Source organism: Pseudophryne corroboree, chromosome 5 (genome assembly GCF_028390025.1).
Source record: "Pseudophryne corroboree isolate aPseCor3 chromosome 5, aPseCor3.hap2, whole genome shotgun sequence".
NCBI classification, from domain to species: domain Eukaryota; kingdom Metazoa; phylum Chordata; class Amphibia; order Anura; family Myobatrachidae; genus Pseudophryne; species Pseudophryne corroboree.
The window spans coordinates 66,319,526-66,338,671 of record NC_086448.1 but is presented as its reverse complement, the minus strand read 5'-3'; the positions used below and the strand labels follow the sequence as shown (position 1 = coordinate 66,338,671).

At 47.0% G+C, this 19,146-nt stretch overlaps 1 protein-coding gene across 2 annotated transcripts in view; it reads right to left on the bottom strand.

Annotated features, from left to right (window-relative positions):
- The window catches only part of RNF139 (ring finger protein 139), a 67,916-nt gene that overhangs the window by 36,952 nt on the left and 11,818 nt on the right, over window positions 1-19,146 (bottom strand). Inside the window, exon 1 of one of the 2 annotated variants that reach the window (XM_063921316.1) lies at window positions 11,234-11,620. The exons of the other annotated variant lie outside the window; for it this stretch is intronic. Coding sequence (XP_063777386.1) covers window positions 11,234-11,402 — 169 coding nt within the window. The 5' untranslated portion in view covers window positions 11,403-11,620. Of the gene's footprint in view, window positions 1-11,233; window positions 11,621-19,146 lie in introns of those variants that run through there. 2 annotated transcript variants of the gene reach the window in all.

The following is a 19,146-nucleotide window of genomic DNA, read 5'->3' as shown; positions in this document are numbered from 1 at the left end:
AAGGACTGCGGCTGAAAAGACGGTGTCTTTTTCTGTTGGGAGGGGGTCTGAGGTAAAAAAGTGGATTTGCCGGCAGTTGCCGTGGCCACCAGGTCCGAAAGACCGACCCCAAATAATTCCTCTCCTTTATATGGCAATACTTCCATATGCCTTTTGGAATCCGCATCACCTGACCACTGTCGCGTCCATAAACTTCTTCTGGCAGATATGGACATCGCGCTTACTCTTGATGCTAGAGTACAAATATCCCTCTGAGCATCTCGCATATAAAGAAAAGCATCCTTTAATTGCTCTAGAGTCAATAAAATACTGTCCCTATCCAGGGTATCAATATTTTCAGTCAGAGAATCCAACCACACTACCCCAGCACTGCACATCCAGGCTGAGGCTACTGCCGGTCGCAGTATAACACCAGTATGTGTGTATATACTCTTCAGTGTAGTTTCCAGCCTCCTATCTGCTGGATCCTTGAGGGCGGCCGTATCAGGAGACGGCAACGCCACTTGCTTTGATAAACGTGTGAGCGCCTTATCCACCCTAGGGGGTGTTTCCCAGCGCGCCCTAACCTCTGGTGGGAAAGGGTATAATGCCAATAACTTCTTGGAAATTAGCAGTTTTCTATCTGGGTTAACCCACGCTTCGTCACACACGTCATTCAATTCCTCTGATTCTGGAAAAGCTACAGGTAGTTTTTTCACCCCCCCACATAATACCCCTTTTTGAGGTACCAGCAGTATCAGAGATCTGCAAAGCCTCCTTCATTGCCGTGATCATATAACGTGTGGCCCTACTGGAAAATACGTTTGTTTCTTCACCGTCGACACTAGATTCATCTGTGTCGGTACCCGTGTCGACTGACTGAGGTAAGGGACGTTTTACAGCCCCTGACGGTGTCTGAGACGCCTGAGCCGGTACTAACTGGTTTTCCGGCCGTCTCATTTCGTCAACTGACTTTTGTAATGTGCTAACATTATCACGTAATTCCATAACTAAAGCCATCCATTCCGGTGTCGACTCCCTAGGGGGTGACATCACCATTACCGGCAATTGCTCTGCCTCCACACCAACATCGTCCTCATACATGTCGACACACACGTACCGACACACAGCAGCCACACAGGGAATGCTCTAATCGAAGACAGGACCCTCTTAGCCCTTTGGGGAGACAGAGGGAGAGTTTGCCAGCACACACCAAAAGCGCTATAAATGTATATAAACAACCCTAGAAGGTGTTGTTTTTGATATAAGCGCTTTTAATATATCAATATCGCCAAATTATGCCCCCCTTCTCTTTGTTACCCTGTTTCTGTAGTGCAGTGCAGGGGAGAGTCCTGGGAGCCTTCCTCACCAGCGGAGCTGAGCAGGAAAATGGCGCTGAGTGCTGAGGAGAATAAGCTCCGCCCCTTTTTCGGCGGGCTTTTCTCCCGGGTTTTAAGAAAACTGGCCTGGGTTAAATACATACATATAGCCTTAATGGCTATATGTGATGTATTTATTTTGCCACTAAAGGTATTTAATATTGCTGCCCAGGGCGCCCCCAGCAGCGCCCTGCACCCTCCGTGACTGAATCAGTGAGACGTGTAGCAACAATGGCGCACAGCTGCAGTGCTGTGCGCTACCTTCATGAAGACTGAGGAGTCTTCTGCCGCCTGCTTTCCGGACCTCCGTCTTCAGCGTCTGTAAGGGGGATCGGCGGCGCGGCTCCGGGACGAACCCCAGGAGGACCTGTGTTCCGACTCCCTCTGGAGCTAAGTGTCCAGTAGCCTAAGACTCCAATCCATCCTGCACGCAGGTGAGTTGGAAATCTCTCCCCTAAGTCCCTCGATGCAGTGATCCTGTTGCCAGCAGGATTCACTGAGATTTAAACCTAAAAAAACTTTTTCTAAGCAGCTCTTTAGGAGAGCCACCTAGATTGCACCCTTCTCGGACGGGCACAAAAACCTAACTGAGGCTTGGAGGAGGGTCATAGGGGGAGGAGCCAGTACGCACCATGTGATCCTAAAAGCTTTATTTAGATGTGCCCTGTCTCCTGCGGAGCCCGCTATTCCCCATGGTCCTGACGGAGTCCCAGCATCCACTAGGACGTTAGAGAAAAAGCCAATAACAATAGTGGATTCCCTGTAAAAGTACTAATTACTACTATTTGATAATTACATATAGCACTGACTGCATTACTCTATGGACAGAGACTCTGTATATAACCTGACATGTCACTATGGACACAACCAGCAAGGTCACCACCGACTCCCTAATAATACAGCAGCGTAACATGGCGACCGCTCAATGCATGGACATCCGTGTACGACATTAATGCCTGCCACAGGGGCTGGAATCCCCTAGGAGCAATGGAGCCTGTTCCTAGTATAGCTGCCAGCACGCAGGAAATCACGGTTTGGCCGAGCTCCCAGGAAAACCATAGTATCCTCCTACTAGTATTGTACCGAGGGCGGTTAGTCCCCAGGGTCAGCACACAGCGGTGTCGTGCTTTCAGGAAGGCTCTCTAACAATAACATGGAGGAATACGGTTGTATAATTAGGAGGCATTTACGGGAGAGGAGATGCTAGTGTCTCACCTAAGATACAACGTTCACCTTAGCACAACATACATAGACACCCTGTGGACAGGTGCGAGCAAAAATTAATGAGGTTGAGCCCCGTTTCCAGGAACAACGCAGATCTTCTAATGATCTAGATCTCCAATGCATTACACACAGTACAGTGGCGGGATAACTCGCACCTTACTGGGTGCACCAGATTAGTCCGTTCAATGGTGTATAGGTGGAGTCTCCTATATCCGAAATACAGAGTGTTTTAAGCATGACTGAGACAGCGACACCTCTGCATTCTGAAAATATTGTAGAATACGTTCCTCGGGCTATATGTATGATGTACATATGAAACATATACAGAATGTATACTTCTGGCTCTAAGCATTTCACATATGGGAGACACAACCTGTGTTACCAGTTGTCATTTATCTTATAGTAAATGTCACCTACGCTAAATTTAAGATTTAAAATCACTTTATACTTTGGGCAAGTTTATAATGCTTGTATACAAAACCACACCGTATGTGTTACTATACAGAACACACACTGATGGGGAGACACTACACACTGCAAGAGGCACAATACAGAACACAGTGATGGGAGGACACTACACACTGCAAGAAGCACTATACAGAACACACAGTGATGGGGGGGGGGCACTACACACTGTAAGAGGCACTATACAGAACATACAGTGATTGGGGGGGGGCCCTACACACTGCAAGAGGCACTATACAGAACATACAGTGATGGGGCGACATTACACACTGCAAGAAGCACTATACAGAACACACAGTGATGGGAGGACACTACACTGCTAGAAGCACTATACAGAACACACAGTGATGGGGCGACACTACACACTGCAAGAGGCACTACACAGAACATACAGTGATGGGGTGGGACACTACACACTGCAAGAGGCACTAAACAGAACATACAGTGATTGGGGGGGGCCTACACACTGCAAGAGGCACTATACAGAACATACAGTGATGGGGCAACATTACACATTGCAAGAGGCGCTATACAGAACACAGTGATGGGGGGAGCACTACACACTGTAAGAAGCACTACACAGAACATACAGTGATGGGGCGACACTACACACTGTAAGAGGCACTATACAGCACATACAGTGATTGGGGGGGGGGGGGGGGAGAACGGGACACTACACACTGTAAGAGGCACTATACAGCACATACAGTGATGGGAGGACACTACACACTGCAAGAGGCGCTAGCTATGCAGAACACACAGTGATGGGGGGGGGGGGGGGGGGAGAACGGGACACTACACACTGAGGCACTATACAGAACACACAGTGATGGGGGGGGGGGGGGGGGAGAACGGGACACTACACACTGCAAGAGGCACTATACAGAACACACAGTGATGGGGGGACACTACACACTGCAAGAGGCACTATACAGAACACACAGTGATGGGGGGACGGGACATTACACACTGCAAGAGGCACTATACAGAACACACAGTGGTGGGGGACACATTACACACTGTAAGAGGCACTATACAGAGATAAAGGGGCGGACACTACACACTGTAAGAGGTACTGTACAGAACACACAGTGATGGGGGACAATACACACTGCAAGAGGCACTATACAGAGCACACAGTGATGGGGGGGACACTACACACTGTAAGAGGCACTATACAGAACATACAGTGATGGGGGGACAATACACACTGTAAGAGGCACTATACAAAATACACAGTGATTGGGGGGGGGACACTACACACTGTAAAGGGGGGTACACACGGCCTGATTCAGGCTCAGCGCAATGTGCGCTAGCCAGATCCTAACTAGACCTCAAGGCTCGATGAGAGGCTTGCCATCTAGCCAGATCTCGGCTGCATGCAGTCATGATCTGAGCCAGCGATAGCGCCGCGCATCGCTATGGGGCATACACATGGAGGGATCCGTGCTTAATTTCTATAGCTTAGAAATTAAGCAAAACTCTTTCAGTGTGTACCCCCCTTAAGAGGTACTATACATGGTTTCAGTATGATTTCCAGATAGTATTCTGACCGCTGTCATCCGGTCTGACAACCCCTTCAAAAGAAGCCTAACCCTCCCTTCTCCACTGCCTAAACCTAACACTCCCCGTCTAAGTGCCTAACATTAACCATCCCTTCCCCACTGCCTAAACCTAACCCCCCGTCCCATGCCTAAACCTAACCTACCCCCCCCACATCAGGACACGAGCGTGTCCCACTGGAACAATTGGGATTTTCAACCGCTGGGATCCTATCCGGAGGCATTTTATCTGCATCCCCTATACAGAACATACAGTAATTGGGGGGGGGGCACTACACACTGCAAGAGGCACTGTACAGAGATGGGGGAGACGGGGCACACTACACACTGCAAGAGGCACTATACAGAGATGGGGGGAGACGGGGCACACTACACACTGTAAGAGGCACTATACAGAACACACAGTGATGGGGGGGAAGGAGACACACACTATACTCCCTGTGTATAGGATCAAATAGTGATATGTGGGGGAGCTATAGTTGTTGGGGAAGCGTTGAGTATGGTATGCCGGCGGCCGGGATCCCGATGGTCAGCATACTGATGCTGGCAGGGGGCAAGTGCAACGAAGCCCCTTGCGGGCTCGGTGGCTCGCCACAGGTTCTATTCCCCCTCTATGGATTACCGAGGGGAAATGCCCCATTAGCCGGGATTCCAGCTGTCGGCACGGTCAGTGGTCGGGATTCCGGCGTCGGTAACCTGATCACAAGGATCCCGACTGCCGGCAGTATAACTGAATCCCGTTGTGGCTTTGGGTATGGTATGCCAGAGGTTGGGATCCCGGCGGTCAGCATACCGACACCGGGATCCCGGCCACCAGAATGCCTACAGGGGGGCAAGTACAACAAAGCATCTTGTATCTATAATATTGGTATGAGATGGTAAGAGCGATGTTGAGGACTATATACAGGTTGAGTATCCCTTATCCAAAATGCTTGGGACCAGAGGTATTTTGGATATGGGATTTTTCCGTATTTTGGAATAATTGCATACCATAATGAGATATCATGGCGATGGGACCTAAATCTAAGCACAGAATGTATTTATGTTTCATATACACCTTATACACACAGCCTGAAGGTCATTTAATACAATATTTTTAATAACTTTGTGTATTAAACATAGTTTGTGTACATTGAGCCATCAGAAAACAAAGTTTTCACTATCTCACTCTCACTCAAAAAAGTCCGTATTTCTGAATATTTGGATATGGGATACTCAACCTGTAGTAACAGTGCACTATAATAGCCCTTTCACATCGCACAAATAACCCGGTATCGACCCAGTGTGAAAGCGCCAAGTACAAATTACCGGGTCGCCTGACCCGGTAATTCAACCCGGGTTATACGCAGTGTTATTCCCGGGTTGAATACCGGGTCAGTGGCTGCGTAAGCGGATTCCAACCCGGGACCCGTTTACAAGATAGGGAGAGGCGGCGCGGAGATGAGCTCATCTCCCAGCTCCGCCCCTCACCGCTATGGCAACCGACCCAGCATATTGCTGGGTCGGACAGCCAGCCAAAAGGGGTAGGAGAGTCCCCAATGTCAGATCCCACCCAGGAAGGACCCGTTTCCAATTCCCTGGTGGGATCCGGCATTGGAGATGTGAAAGGGGTATAAGAGTATCAGGCGATTATATATAGGGCAGTAATAGTATAAAAAGACATATGGGATAGTAATAGTAGGAGTACGGGGCAGGAACAGTTGCGTATCAGGCAGCAATAGTATAACTAGAAGTATGAGGCAGTAATAGTAGTAGTATGAGGCAGTAATAAGTGTGTACTAAGCAATAAAAGTAGGGGGATGTGGGCAGTAGTAGCAGGCATATGGGGCCAGTAAACAGAGTAGTAAGAGTATGGGGGCAGTAATTTGAGTAGTGAGAGTATGGGGTAGTAATTGGAGTAGTAGTGAGAGTATGGGCCCTAATTCCGAGTTGTTCGCTCGCAAGCTGCTTTTAGCTGCTTTGCACACGCTAAGCCGCCGCCTACTGGGAGTGAATCTTAGCATCTTAAAATTGCGAACGAAAGATTCGCAATATTGCGATAAGACTTCTCTGTGCAGTTTCTGAGTAGCTCCAGACTTACTCGGCATCTGCGATCAGTTCAGTGCTTGTCGTTCCTGGTTTGACGTCACAAACACACCCAGCGTTCGCCCAGACACTCCTCCGTTTCTCCAGCCACTCCCGCGTTTTTCCCAGAAACGGTAGCGTTTTTTCACACACTCCCATAAAACGGCCAGTTTCCGCCCAGAAACACCCACTTCCTGTCAATCACATTACGATCACCAGAACGATGAAAAAGCCGTGAGTAAAATTCCTAACTGCATAGCAAATTTACTAGGCGCAGTCGCAGTGCGAACATTGCGCATGCGCACTAAGCAGAAAAACGCTGCGATGCGAAGAAATTTACCGAGCGAACAACTCGGAATTACCCCCATGGGGTAGTAATTGGAGTAGTAGTGAGAGTATGGGGCAATAATAGTAGTAATAGTATGCAGCAGGAGTATGGGACAGTAATTGGAGGAGTACGGGGGCAGTAACAGTAGTAAGAGTATGGTAGCAGGGTTGCGGGGTCAGTAATAGTACGTAGTAGCAGGAGTATGGGGCAGTAACAGTAGTAAGAGTATGGTAGCAGGGGTGCGGGGTCAGTAATAGTACGTAGCAGCAGGAGTATGGAGCAGTAGCGAGAGTATGGGGCAATAATAGTAGTAATAGTACACAGCAGGAGTATGGGGCAGTAATTGGAGCAGTAGCGAGAGTATGGGGCAATAATAGTACGCAGCAGGAGTATGGGGCAGTAATTGGAGGAGTATGGGGGCAGCAACAGTAGTAAGAGTATGGTAGCAGGGGTGCGGGGTCAGTAATAGTACGTAGCAGCAGGAGTATGGGGCAGTAATTGGAGCAGTAGCGAGAGTATGGGGCAATAATAGTAGTAATAGTACGCAGCAGGAGTATGGGGCAGTAATTGGAGTACGGGGGCAGTAACAGTACTAAGAGTATGGTAGCAGGGGTGCGGGGTCAGTAATAGTACGTAGTAGCAGGAGTATGGGGCAGTAACTGGTGGAGTATGGGGGCAGCAACAGTAGTAAGAGTATGGTAGCAGGGGTGCGGGGTCAGTAATAGAAACGTAGTAGCAGGAGTATGGGGCAGTAACAGTAGTAAGAGTATGGTAGCAGGGGTGCAGGGTCAGTAATAGTACGTAGTAGCAGGAGTATGGGGCAGTAACTGGTGGAGTATGGGGGCAGTAACAGTAGTAAGAGTATGGTAGCAGGGTTGCGGGGTCAGTAATAGTACGTAGTAGCAGGAGTATGGGGCAGTAACTGGTGGAGTACGGGGGCAGTAACAGTAGTAAGAGTATGGTAGCAGGGGTGCGGGGTCAGTAATAGTACGTAACAGCAGGAGTATGGGGCAGTAATTGGAGCAGTAGCGAGAGTATGGGGCAATAATAGTACGCAGCAGGAGTATGGGGCAGTAATTGGAGGAGTATGGGGGCAGCAACAGTAGTAAGAGTATGGTAGCAGGGGTGCGGGGTCAGTAATAGTACGTAGCAGCAGGAGTATGGGGCAGTAATTGGAGCAGTAGCGAGAGTATGGGGCAATAATAGTAGTAATAGTACGTAGCAGGAGTATGGGGCAGTAATTGGAGGAGTACGGGGGCAGTAACAGTAGTAAGAGTATGGTAGCAGGGTTGCGGGGTCAGTAATAGTACGTAGTAGCAGGAGTATGGGGCAGTAACAGTAGTAAGAGTATGGTAGCAGGGGTGCGGGGTCAGTAATAGTACGTAGCAGCAGGAGTATGGAGCAGTAGCGAGAGTATGGGGCAATAATAGTAGTAATAGTACACAGCAGGAGTATGGGGCAGTAATTGGAGCAGTAGCGAGAGTATGGGGCAATAATAGTACGCAGCAGGAGTATGGGGCAGTAATTGGAGGAGTATGGGGCAGTAACAGTAGTAAGAGTATGGTAGCAGGGGTGCGGGGTCAGTAATAGTACGTAGCAGCAGGAGTATGGAGCAGTAGCGAGAGTATGGGGCAATAATAGTAGTAATAGTACACAGCAGGAGTATGGGGCAGTAATTGGAGCAGTAGCGAGAGTATGGGGCAATAATAGTACGCAGCAGGAGTATGGGGCAGTAATTGGAGGAGTATGGGGGCAGCAACAGTAGTAAGAGTATGGTAGCAGGGGTGCAGGGTCAGTAATAGTACGTAGTAGCAGGAGTATGGGGCAGTAACTGGTGGAGTATGGGGGCAGTAACAGTAGTAAGAGTATGGTAGCAGGGTTGCGGGGTCAGTAATAGTACGTAGTAGCAGGAGTATGGGGCAGTAACTGGTGGAGTACGGGGGCAGTAACAGTAGTAAGAGTATGGTAGCAGGGGTGCGGGGTCAGTAATAGTACGTAACAGCAGGAGTATGGGGCAGTAATTGGAGCAGTAGCGAGAGTATGGGGCAATAATAGTACGCAGCAGGAGTATGGGGCAGTAATTGGAGGAGTATGGGGGCAGCAACAGTAGTAAGAGTATGGTAGCAGGGGTGCGGGGTCAGTAATAGTACGTAGCAGCAGGAGTATGGGGCAGTAATTGGAGCAGTAGCGAGAGTATGGGGCAATAATAGTAGTAATAGTACGTAGCAGGAGTATGGGGCAGTAATTGGAGGAGTACGGGGGCAGTAACAGTAGTAAGAGTATGGTAGCAGGGGTGCGGGGTCAGTAATAGTACATAGTAGCAGGAGTATGGGGCAGTAACTGGTGGAGTATGGGGGCAGTAACAGTAGTAAGAGTATGGTAGCAGGGGTGCGGGGTCAGTAATAGTACATAGCAGCAGGAGTATGGGGCAGTAATTGGAGCAGTAGCGAGAGTATGGGGCAATAATAGTAGTAATAGTACGTAGCAGCAGGAGTATGGGGCAGTAATTGGAGCAGTAGTGAGAGTATGGGGTAGTAATAGTACGTAGCAGCAGGAGTATGGGGCAGTAATTGGAGCAGTAGCGAGAGTATGGGGCAGTAATAGTAGTAATAGTACGCAGGAGTATGGGGTAGTAATTGGAGGAGTACGGGGGCAGTAACAGTAGTAAGAGTATGGTAGCAGGGGTGCGGGGTCAGTAATAGTACGTAGCAGCAGGAGTATGAGGCCGTAATTGGAGCAGTAGCGAGAGTATGGGGCAATAATAGTAATAGTACGTAGCAGGAGTATGGGGTAGTAATTGGAGGAGTACGGGGGCAGTAACAGTAGTAAGAGTATGGTAGCAGGGGTGCGGGGTCAGTAATAGTACATAGTAGCAGGAGTATGGGGCAGTAACTGGTGGAGTATGGGGGCAGCAACAGTAGTAAGAGTAAGGTAGCAGGGGTGCGGGGTCAGTAATAGTACGTAGCAGCAGGAGTATGGGGCAGTAATTGGAGCAGTAGCGAGAGTATGGGGCAATAATAGTAGTAATAGTACGTAGCAGCAGGAGTATGGGGCAGTAATTGGAGCAGTAGCGAGAGTATAGGGCAATAATAGTAGTAATAGTACGTAGCAGCAGGAGTATGGGGCAGTAAGTGGAGCAGTAGCGAGAGTATGGGGCAATAATAGTAGTAATAGTACATAGCAGCAGGAGTATGGGGCAGTAATTGGAGCAGTAGTGAGAGTATTGGGTAGTAATAGTACGTAGCAGCAGGAGTATGGGGCAGTAATTCGAGCAGTAGCGAGAGTATGGGGCAATAATAGTAATAGTACGTAGCAGCAGGAGTATGGGGCAGTAATTGGAGCAGTAGCGAGAGTATAGGGCAATAATAGTAGTAATAGTACGTAGCAGCAGGAGTATGGGGCAGTAAGTGGAGCAGTAGCAAGAGTATGGGGCAATAATAGTAGTAATAGTACATAGCAGCAGGAGTATGGGGCAGTAATTGGAACAATAGCGAGAGTATAGGGCAATAATAGTAGTAATAGTACGTAGCAGCAGGAGTATGGGGCAGTAATTGGAGCAGTAGTGAGAGTATTGGGTAGTAATAGTACGTAGCAGCAGGAGTATGGGGCAGTAATTCGAGCAGTAGCGAGAGTATGGGGCAATAATAGTAATAGTACGTAGCAGCAGGAGTATGGGGCAGTAATTGGAGCAGTAGCGAGAGTATAGGGCAATAATAGTAGTAATAGTACGTAGCAGCAGGAGTATGGGGCAGTAAGTGGAGCAGTAGCAAGAGTATGGGGCAATAATAGTAGTAATAGTACATAGCAGCAGGAGTATGGGGCAGTAATTGGAACAATAGCGAGAGTATAGGGCAATAATAGTAGTAATAGTACGTAGCAGCAGGAGTATGGGGCAGTAATTGGAGCAGTAGTGAGAGTATTGGGTAGTAATAGTACGTAGCAGCAGGAGTATGGGGCAGTAATTGGAGCAGTAGCGAGAGTATGGGGCAATAACAGTAGTAATAGTACGTAGCAGCAGGAGTATGGGGAAGTAATTGGAGCAGTAGTGAGAGTATGGGGTAGTAATAGTACGTAGCAGCAGGAGTATGGGGCAGTAATTGGAGCAGTAGTGAGAGTATGGGGTAGTAATAGTACGTAGCAGCAGGAGTATGGGGCAGTAATAGTACGTAGCAGCAGGAGTAAGTGGAGAAGTAGTATAAGAGTACGGGGTGAGTAACAGAGGCGGCTCTCACCCAGCAGCCGGAGGATGACCTGAAGCAGTACGGACAGGTATCCGGCAGAGCCATCGTGGGACGAGTTCAGTATGACGTCTATGATGAAGACCGGGGGAACCCGCAGCGCCACATCCAGCACGGCCCGGAGCCGTTGACCGAGCACCGGTACCTGCTGACGGGCCGCCATGGGCTCCTGGCCTGCCGCCCCCTCCCGGACTTGGGGGCCTTCCAGGGGCTACTCGCCGCCGCCGTTGTCCGCCCTAGCCAGGTCCATGTTGCCCCCACACCTGCCGCCTCCGGGCAGAGAGACTGCTGCGTCACCGCCGCCCGCTACGTGCCCGGACGTCCTGTCATGGCGGACGGAGAGCGGGGACCGGCACTGCGCATGCGCATGAACTTCCGGGACCGAACCAGGCTTGGTTTTTTTTATTTTTTTTTAAACGATTTTGTAATATACAACTTTATTAGACCGTGTCCAGAGGCGAACACGACAGGTGCCTAAGGTGCACTGTACAGCATCATGGTCTGGCTATAGAGTCATATATTGTAGATTCTTTTCTCCAGTGCTCTGTGGAGTTAGAATGCTTGTGGTCCTGTATCCACCACTTTATATAGGGTTCCTATCCACAGTATTGGTTGGATTTAGTGGACCAATGTTACTTATACATATATTTTTTTTACTATTTGTCTTTGGTCTCTATTCCGTTAACTATGGACTTGTCATTGAATACAGACTGTCATATACTAGCTGTTCAGTCTTGTGATGGTGTTTGCTACCGTGCCTGCATTTTTATTAGTGTATTTTTGCAACGAGGCTGAAGTTAGCTTCTTATTCGGCCAGCTTCTTATTCACTTCTTATTCGAGCTCCAGCTTCTTATTCAGATCATTCAGTTTTGCAAGGGTTAATGAGTCTTGGGCAACACATTTGACACCTGGAGTTCACAGAGTAGGGTCCCTTTCATATGACCCACATTTATTTTGGCTTGCCCAACGCTGGTTTGGGCATGAAATACGCTGGCAAAGTGGGCACATACACTATAATTCACCATTTTGAATAAGTAGCTGTAGTTTTGCAAGGGTTAACGAGTCTCGGGCAACAATTTTGACAGCTGAAATCAACTGAGTCAGGTCACTTGCATATGACCCACATGGATTTTGCCTTGCCCAACACTGGTTTGGGCATGAAATACGCTGGCAAAGTAGGCACCTTAACACTATCATTTTCTATTATGAATAAGTAGCTGTAGTTTGGCAAGGGTTAACGAGTCTCGGGCAACAATTTTGACAGCTGAAATCAACTGAGTCTGGTCACTTGCATATGACCCACATGGATTTTGCCTTGCCCGACACTGGTTTGGGCATGAAATACGCTGGCAAAGTAGGCACCTTAACACTATCATTTTCTATTATGAATAAGTAGCTGTAGTTTGGCAAGGGTTAACGAGTCTCGGGCAACAATTTTGACAGCTGAAATCAACTGAGTCTGGTCACTTGCATATGACCCACATGGATTTTGCCTTGCCCGACACTGGTTTGGGCATGAAATACGCTGGCAAAGTAGGCACCTTAACACTATCATTTTCTATTATGAATAAGTAGCTGTAGTTTGGCAAGGGTTAACGAGTCTCGGGCAACAATTTTGACAGCTGAAATCAACTGAGTCGGGTCACTTGCATATGACCCACATGGATTTTGCCTTGCCCGACACTGGTTTGGGCATGAAATACGCTGGCAAGGTGGGCATATACACAGTATTATGAATTACTATTTTGAATAAGTAGCTGTAGTTTTGCAAGGGTTAACGAGTCTCGGGCAACAATTTTGACAGCTGAAATCAACTGAGTCAGGTCACTTGCATATGACCCACATGTATTTTGCCTTGCCCAACACTGGTTTGGGCATGAAATACGCTGGCAAAGTAGGCACCTTAAAACTATCATTTTCTATTATGAATAAGTAGCTGTAGTTTGGCAAGGGTTAACGAGTCTCGGGCAACAATTTTGACAGCTGAAATCAACTGAGTCTGGTCACTTGCATATGACCCACATGGATTTTTCCTTGCCCAACACTGGTTTGGGCATGAAATACGCTGCCCAAGTGGGTACCTTAACACTATCTTTTTCTATTACGAATAAGTAGCTGTAGTTTTGCAAGGGTTAACGAGTCTCGGGCAACAATTTTGACACCAGATCTCAATAGAGTCGGGTCACTTGCATATGACCCACATGGATTTTGCCTTGCCCGACACTGGTTTGGGCATGAAATACGCTGGCAAGGTGGGCATATACACAGTATTATGAATTACTATTTTGAATAAGTAGCTGTAGTTTTGCAAGGGTTAACGAGTCTCGGGCAACAATTTTGACACCAGAAATCAATAGAGTCGGGACAACCACAAGAGTGACCCCACTTAACCTCGCAGTCTACCGCAGACCGCAACGTTCCCACCATTGGATACAATGAAGCGCATATGCGCTACATTGTATCTACAGTGCGCAGCCTGACAGCTCAGGAGCGCACAGCCAATCAGGTGACTGCCATGACGGGGAAATGGGCCTGCTGGTACCTGTAGTTCTACTACAAAAAAATACCCAAATAAAAACAAAACACACACACCGTGATAGTACAACTTTATTACATACATGCACACTTACATACATACATACTTACCTATGTTGACACAAAGCAGTCGGTCCTCTTCTCCAGTAGAATCCTGGGGTACCTGTAAATAAAATTATACTCACCAAAAATCCAGTGTAGATCGGTCCTGTTCTTTAAATGTGTAATCCAGGGACTTGGCAAAATAAAGAAACGGATTACCCGGACCACGCACTGAAAGGGGATCCATGTTTACATATGGATCCCCTTTCCCCGACTGGCGGGACCCCCCGTGACTGCTGTCAAAGAGGGTCCCTTCAGCCAAATGATAGTGTTAAGGTGCCCACTTGGGCAGCGTATTTCATGCCCAAACCAGTGTTGGGCAAGGCAAAATACATGTGAGTCATATGAAAGTGACCCGACTCAGTTGATTTCAGGTGTCAAAATTGTTGCCCGAGACTTGTTAACCCTTGCAAAACTACAGCTACTTATTCAAAATAGTAAATTATAATATCGTGTATGTGCCTACCTTGCCAGCGTATTTCATGCCCAAACCAGTGGTGGGCAAGGCAAAATCCATGTGGGTCATATGCAAGTGACCCGAATCAGTTGATTTCAGGTGTCAAAATTGTTGCCCGAGACTCGTTAACCCTTGCAAAACTACAGCTACTTATTCAAAATAGTAATTCATAATACTGTGTATATGCCCAACTTGCCAGCGTATTTCATGCCCAAACCAGTGTCGGGCAAGGCAAAATCCATGTGGGTCATATGCAAGTGACCCGACTCTGTTGATTTCAGGTGTCAAAATTGTTGCCCGAGACTCGTTAACCCTTGCCAAACTATAGCTACTTATTCATAATAGAAAATGATAGTGTTAAGGTGCCCATTTGGGCAGCGTATTTCATGCCCAAACCAGTGTTGGGCAAGGCAAAATACATGTGAGTCATATGAAAGTGACCCGACTCTGTTGATTTCAGGTGTCAAAATTGTTGCCCGAGACTCGTTAACCCTTGCCAAACTATAGCTACTTATTCATAATAGAAAATGATAGTGTTAAGGTGCCCACTTGGGCAGCGTATTTCATGCCCAAACCAGTGTTGGGCAAGGCAAAATACATGTGAGTCATATGAAAGTGACCCGACTCAGTTGATTTCAGGTGTCAAAATTGTTGCCCGAGACTTGTTAACCCTTGCAAAACTACAGCTACTTATTCAAAATAGTAAATTATAATATCGTGTATGTGCCTACCTTGCCAGCGTATTTCATGCCCAAACCAGTGTTGGGCAAGGAAAAATCCATGTGGGTCATATGCAAGTGACCCGACTCAGTTGATTTCAGGTGTCAAAATTGTTGCCTGAGACTCAACCCTTGCAAAACTACAGCTACTTATTCATAATAGAAAAAGATAGTGTTAAGGTACCCACTTGGGCAGCGTATTTCATGCCCAAACCAGTGTTGGGCAAGGAAAAATCCATGTGGGTCATATGCAAGGGACCCGACTCAGTTGATTTCAGGTGTCAAAATTGTTGCCCGAGACTCGTTAACCCTTGCAAAACTACAGCTACTTATTCATAATAGAAAAAGATAGTGTTAAGGTGCCCACTTGGGCAGCGTATTTCATGCCCAAACCAGTGTTTGGCAAGGCAAAATACATGTGGGTCATATGCAAGTGACCCGACTCAGTTGATTTCAGGTGTCAAAATTGTTGCCCGAGATTCGTTAACCCTTGCAAAACTACAGCTACTTATTCATAATGGAAAATGATAGTGTTAAGGTGCCCACTTGCCAGTGTATTTCATGCCCAAACCAGTGTTTGGCAAGGCAAAATACATGTGGGTCATATGCAAGTGACCCGACTCAGTTGATTTCAGGTGTCAAAATTGTTGCCCGAGACTCGTTAACCCTTGCAAAACTACAGCTACTTATTCATAATAGAAAAAGATAGTGTTAAGGTGCCCACTTGGGCAGCGTATTTCATGCCCAAACCAGTGTTTGGCAAGGCAAAATACATGTGGGTCATATGCAAGTGACCCGACTCAGTTGATTTCAGGTGTCAAAATTGTTGCCCGAGATTCGTTAACCCTTGCAAAACTACAGCTACTTATTCATAATGGAAAATGATAGTGTTAAGGTGCCCACTTGCCAGTGTATTTCATGCCCAAACCAGTGTTGGGCAAGGCAAAATCCATGTGGGTCATATGCAAGTGACCTGACTCAGTTGATTTCAGGTGTCAAAATTGTTGCCCGAGACTCGTTAACCCTTGCAAAACTACAGCTACTTATTCATAATGGAAAATGATAGTGTTAAGGTGCCCACTTGGGCAGCGTATTTCATGCCCAAACCAGTGGTGGGCAAGGCAAAATCCATGTGGGTCATATGCAAGTGACCCGACTCAGTTGATTTCAGGTGTCAAAATTGTTGCCCGAGACTCGTTAACCCTTGCAAAACTACAGCTACTTATTCAAAATAGTAATTCATAATACTGTGTATATGCCCAACTTGCCAGCGTATTTCATGCCCAAACCAGTGTCGGGCAAGGCAAAATCCATGTGGGTCATATGCAAGTGACCCGACTCTATTGAGATCTGGTATCAAAATTGTTGCCCGAGACTCGTTAACCCTTGCAAAACTACAGCTACTTATTCATAATAGAAAAAGATAGTGTTAAGGTGCCCACTTGGGCAGCATATTTCATGCCCAAACCAGTGTTGGGCAAGGCAAAATACATGTGGGTCATATGCAAGTGACCCGACTCAGTTGATTTCAGGTGTCAAAATTGTTGCCCGAGATTCGTTAACCCTTGCAAAACTACAGCTACTTATTCATAATGGAAAATTATAGTGTTAAGGTGCCCACTTGGGCAGCTTATTTCATGCCCAAACCAGTGTTGGGCAAGGCAAAATCCATGTGGGTCATATGCAAGTGACCTGACTCAGTTGATTTCAGGTGTCAAAATTGTTGCCCGAGACTCGTTATCCCTTGCAAAACTACAGCTACTTATTCATAATGGAAAATGATAGTGTTAAGGTGCCCACTTGGGCAGCGTATTTCATGCCCAAACCAGTGTTGGGCAAGGCAAAATCAATGTGGGTCATATGCAAGTGACTAGACTCAGTTGATTTCAGGTGTCAAAATTGTTGCCCGAGACTCGTTAACCCTTGCAAAACTACAGCTACTTATTCAAAATAGCAATTCATAATACTGTGTATATGCCCACCTTGCCAGCGTATTTCATGCCCAAACCAGTGTCGGGCAAGGCAAAATCCATGTGGGTCATATGCAAGTGACCCGACTCTATTGATTTCTGGTGTCAAAATTGTTGCCCGAGACTTGTTAACCCTTACCAAACAGCTACTTATTCAAAATGGTGAATTATAGTGTATGTGCCCACTTTGCCAGCGTATTTCATGCCCAAACCAGCGTTGGGCAAGCCAAAATACATGTGGGTCATATGAAAGGGACCCTACTCTGTGAACTCCAGGTGTCAAATGTGTTGCCCAAGACTCATTAACCCTTGCAAAACTGAATGAGCTGAATAAGAAGCTGGAGCTCGAATAAGAAGTGAATAAGAAGCTGGCCGAATAAGAAGCTAACTTCAGCCTCGTATTTTTGCATGGGTTGTGACAGCTGCAGGCTGCTAGAATAAACACTTGTCATTTCAGTTGGTGGTTTGGGTGATAGACGTCAATTTACCAAGACAATATATATTTTTCCTATATATATATATATATATATATATACGATCCAGAGACGGCGGCACTCCACGAGGACTTGCAAGTATAAAGAAATAACGAGGCAAACACCCCTGTTGTGCTGTTAACGTTTCAGTTGTTTAAAACTTTCGTCAGACACATTAACACTTTAAGACTATGTTTATTTAATGTATGTCTCCTGGTTCTGTTTTTTCACGTTTTGCTGTATGTATTTATGTTTTATAGCCTCCCCCTGTCAGGCAGCACGGCCGGGGACAGCGTCTGCACCTCCGGGCGTCGGGTTGCTGTGGTTACCGCCGCTTCCCGATGATGTCATCACACAGGCGTCCCGCACTGACCGGAAGTTCCGCGCTGCTCCGAAGCCGAAGACGCCGGCATGGTGACGCTATATAGGTGAGTTTTATGTTCTATGTGTGTTTGTTTGTTTTGTTGCCAGCACCAGCATTACCTGATGAAGGGCCTTGCATGGCCCGAAATGCAGCATTGTAATATGCCTGAGCTTTGAAGCTGGACCATTAAATATCTTTACATCTAGTCCTGGAGTGCCGTGCCTGTCTAGAGCATTTGATTGTTCGGACTCTACTATGTATACAATATTAGACAATGGCACCCAGGTAGTTGGATATTAGAAAGAGTGCCGGATTATTTGGATACTATGTTATTGGGGTGACACCCCTATGTATCAAGGCACCTATTGATTTTTAAACGATTTTTTCTACATTTTGGCATTTGTGATTAAGGACCACCATTGGTGGGAATTATTCCTAACATGGAGATTACTGACACGGACAGAGTGGAGGCCGGTCCATCTACTGATACATCATCCCAGATTTGTGACACATTGAGCTTCAGCAAAGCACAAGCTGACCGCATTTTATTTGCTGAGGATTGTGTGCCGGAGGCACTGGACGATACAGTTGACGATGTGTTTAAACAATTGTTACGTTTGAAAAAACGAGAGACGGACTATCTATTGCACGGCTCCACCTTGTCAGATTATTTCAGACAAAAATTGATCCCGCGGGGCTTTCGAGTCCGCAATACCCCGACTATAGGGAGGACCAATCCCGAGTTCTGCCGTCGTTGGATCTCTGTATTAAATAAATGTAGTTTCGACTTGATGCTTCTCGTTATAGAGGAGTCTGGTCGGGAATTACAAGTGGCGAAGTCTAAAATCGAAGCTCTGAATACTACACATGCAGCGATCATCTCTGACCCGAGCCATGCAGCCACCTGGGCTAAATTGACGCAACAAATAGAGAATCATCGAAAAGAATTGCTCAAATTTAAGAAATCAAAGCTACAGGTGGTCCAAAATGACTATGAGGACTTTCAAGTCTATAGATGGCTGACGGGCACGGATTCCGCTAAGTCTAACTATAGAGCTCAGTCACGCAGTACAAATCGACAACGCCGAGGACGCCCTGATAAAGGTAATTATTCATCCAACAGTGACAGCGACTTTGTGGTCGCGGACTCAGATGATGTTCCTTCAGCGAAACGTCCCCCTTTAGGGGCTACCACCAGGGCCAGAGCAGAGGCTGGTCCAAGCCCACGAGACGGGGTGGACAAAGTCAAAGGATCAATAAAAGGAAACAAGTCCAAGAAAACTTGA